Source organism: Rhinatrema bivittatum, chromosome 1 (assembly GCF_901001135.1).
Source record: "Rhinatrema bivittatum chromosome 1, aRhiBiv1.1, whole genome shotgun sequence".
In the NCBI taxonomy this organism is placed as follows: Eukaryota; Metazoa; Chordata; class Amphibia; order Gymnophiona; family Rhinatrematidae; genus Rhinatrema; species Rhinatrema bivittatum.
This window is the reverse complement of record NC_042615.1, coordinates 561,406,100-561,409,560: the sequence shown is the minus strand read 5'-3', so window position 1 is coordinate 561,409,560 and position 3,461 is coordinate 561,406,100. Positions and strand designations below refer to the sequence as shown.

The window sequence follows — 3,461 nt, the reverse complement described above, 5'->3', positions numbered from 1 at the left end:
ATGTAGATTCTGCAAAACAGAATTGGAAACAGTTCTACATCTTGTCGTGGGTGTCACATCAGAAAACCTGTATATAAAAAAGGAATAACAAAGTGGCATGGCTAATCCACCGGAAATTGTATTTACACTATAACAACATCACAGTACCAGAAAAGCACACTAGGAACAGGACACTGAAAGAAATGTAGAGAATGAAGAAGTTGTGATCATATGAGTCATTCCTTTTTCAATTGACAAAAAGCTTGATGCAAGAAAATTCAGACATTGTGGTAAAGGAGAAAAACACAAGAACAGCAAGTGACTATTCTGTGAAACATATGTAGAGAGAAAAAAATCCTCAAATACCAAAGATGCAATCAGAGATCAAGAAAATGTGGCAGAAAGTCATAGAAAAAGCAAGTTTTCTTACCGTAAACGGTGTTTTCCATAGATAGCAGGATAAATTAGCCATACTCTCTATGGGATCGTCCTCGCGGGCAGACCGACGAAGAATCCTCTCAAAGAATAAAGAGATGTATTCTGTGCACCTGCACAGCTGTTCCCGAGTGATTCCCCTCCCATGTTCAGTTAAAGAAAGCTTAAGCGTGCAGCAAACGGAGAAAGAAAGAATAGGATACAGACAGTTAGAGTATAAGCTGTCCAGGGAGGAAGGTGGGGACGCATGGCTAATTCATCCTGCTATCTATGGAAAAAACCCTTTTGGGTAAGCAAATTTGCCATGCTCTCTGGGAGTCCCCAGCTGTGAATTCTAGAGCACACCGTTCCTTCCGATTGTTCTTAGTCATGTATAAATTGACGACTGTGTGCGAAGGAATTAATGAAGTTTGTGGACAGCTTAAGTTTTGGTATTGCTTCCCACTGCTTCATCTGATTGTGATGTGAAGGTGTGCAACGAGGACCATGTGGCTACTATGCAGATATCTAAAATTAGTACATTTTTCTGGTGAGCAATGGAAGTTGCCATGGCTCAGATTTGATGTGCTTTCACGCCATCTGGAAGCTTATCGTTATTCGTCAAGTAACAGAAGTTAATACACTGGAACAACCAAGTTGCTAACGTTTGCTTAGAGACTGGCAAACTTGGCGCATTCGGGTTGAAAGAAACAAACAGTTGAGAACTACAATTCGGAAACTGAGTCCTTTGAAACTAGTAAGCCAAAGCTCTTTTACAGTCCAAGGTGTGCAGGGTTTTTTCTCTTTCCATAGCATGTGGCTTCGGAACAAATAGTGCGTAAGGTGAATGTCTGGTTCAAATGGAATGCCGAGACTATTTTAGGGAGAAATGCTGGGTTGGTTCTTAAGGTGACCGTATCATGGTAAAACTGTAGGTATGGAGAATAGTGTACTAAGGCTTGTAATTCACTGACTCTTCTTGCTGATGTGATAGCTATTAGAAATAATAATTTCCATGTCAGAAATTTCATTAAGGTTCAGTGTAACGGTTCAAATTGTGGGTGCATACGTTTTTCCAAAACTATGTTAATGTCCCAAGGAACCGCTGGTTTTTGACCAGAGGGCGAAGTCTTATTGCTCCATGCATGAAACGAGATATAACAGATGTGTAGATATGGTTTTCCCATTCAAGGAAAGGTGGTATGCTGCTATAGCACTCAACTGTACTTGAATGGATGATATCGATAGTCCACTGGAAAACAGTAACTGGATATATTGAATATTTATGTAAAATTATTTATATACTGTTTTTGCAATAAAATATTGAACAAAACGGTTTACAATGAATTAAAATGACAAACCAAATATAAAATGAAGGTAAGAAGGTTACATACATGGGCTGTTCCTTTTAGAAGGGGAGCAGCCATGTGATATAAGCTGAGATGAGACCTATTGTGGAGAACTATGAAGCGGATCAACCACTGTAGCTTTACACCAGCTGGAGTATCTGCTTCATTTTCCTGCATGGTTTTTCCGTGTAGATGGTTTTCTAGCGGAAATAAGAATATGTTCAATATCTGCTGGAAGAGAGAGATGACTTAAGGCCTTTCTTTCACTCTCCATGCTGTCAGATGCAGATAGGAATGTAGGAGGTGAAGTAGCATACCCCCTTCCTGTGATATAAGATCATCCCATTTTCCTAATTGTATCGGTGTTTGAATTGTCAAATGTATGAGGTAGGCATGGTTGTCTGGGCCATGCTGGTGCAATGAGAATGAGATCTGATTTGTCTACTATGCACTTCTGAACTACCCTTCCTAACATAGGTATCGGTGGGTAAGCGTGTAACAGGTTGTCTGACCATGGAAGTAGAAATACATATTGAGCTATTCCGTGGTTGCTGGATAGATGGAGCAGAAAAACGGTAGTTTTGTTTTGGCTTCCATTGCAAAGAGGTCTATGTAGGGCGTTCCCCTTTTCCTGAATGGGGCTTTTGCTACTTTTTGGTTCAATTCCTACTCGTGGGGGGGGAAAACCCTGCTGAGCCTGTCAACTGTGTATCTTATTGCTGGAAGACATGTTGCTTGTAGCTGGATGGAATGGTTCAACGCCCATTCTAGAGACAGCACTGTTTCCTTGCAAAGAGTCCGCGAACCCGATCCTCCTTCTTTGTTTATGTAAAACATGGCTACTTGGTTGTCCGTGTAGACCATTACTCTTTTCCCAGTGAAGATACAAGCGAAGGTGTAGATTGCATTCCTTATAGCCCTCAACTCTGATTTTTCAGGTGCAGTACATGTGCACCCTAGCCGCGTGGATGCATCTGTTGTCATAGTGATTTGATAATCCTGCGATCAAAACGGAGCTCCCATCTGCAGAACTCCGGTTGAGAGCCATCAATCTACATCCGAGGTCATTGAGGGAGCCAGTATAAATTGATGGGACACCGGCTGTTTGTATTGAAAACTCTGAGCTTTTAGTCCCCATTGAAGGCGATGCATGTGAAGATGTGGGTGTGGTACCACAAATACAGCTGCTGCCATGTGACCCAACTTTTTATTTTTTTTTATTAGTTTTTAACATATACAATAAGATATACCTTACCATATGTAAATGAAAATGACATTTCACGAGTTACCTATTATATTTATAATTAGAGGAAATTAACATACGATATACATTTTCTAAATAGAAAAACTATAAACTGGGACCCAAATTTTATGGGAGTCTAATCAAAAACCTAAAAGGAAATTGGCTTAACATGTGACGACAATACCTTCATATTATATCATGCATCTTTGACTTAGGGATTACTAGGAATTATCATACTAACACACCTAGAATTAATCAGTGATTTGAGCTGTTCTGGAAGGAAAACACAAAGAGGCAGATTTATAAATTTGCGCGAGTGCGTACTTTTGTTCACGCACCAGGCGCGAACAAAAGTACGCTGGATTTTATAAGATACGCGCGTAGCCGCGTATCTTATAAAATCCGGGGTCGGCGCACGCTGCCTGTTCCCTCCGAGGCCGCTCCGATTTCGGAGCGGCCTCGGAAGGGAACTTTCT

At 40.8% G+C, this 3,461-nt stretch overlaps 1 protein-coding gene across 1 annotated transcript in view; it reads right to left on the bottom strand.

The window, feature by feature from the left end:
- Positions 1-1,882: 1,882 nt before the first annotated feature.
- The window catches only part of LOC115099203 (fructose-1,6-bisphosphatase isozyme 2-like), an 82,907-nt gene continuing 81,328 nt past the window's right edge, over positions 1,883-3,461 (bottom strand). The window contains 1 exon segment of the mRNA XM_029616639.1: positions 1,883-1,942. Within this exon segment, the coding sequence (XP_029472499.1) occupies positions 1,883-1,942 (60 nt within the window).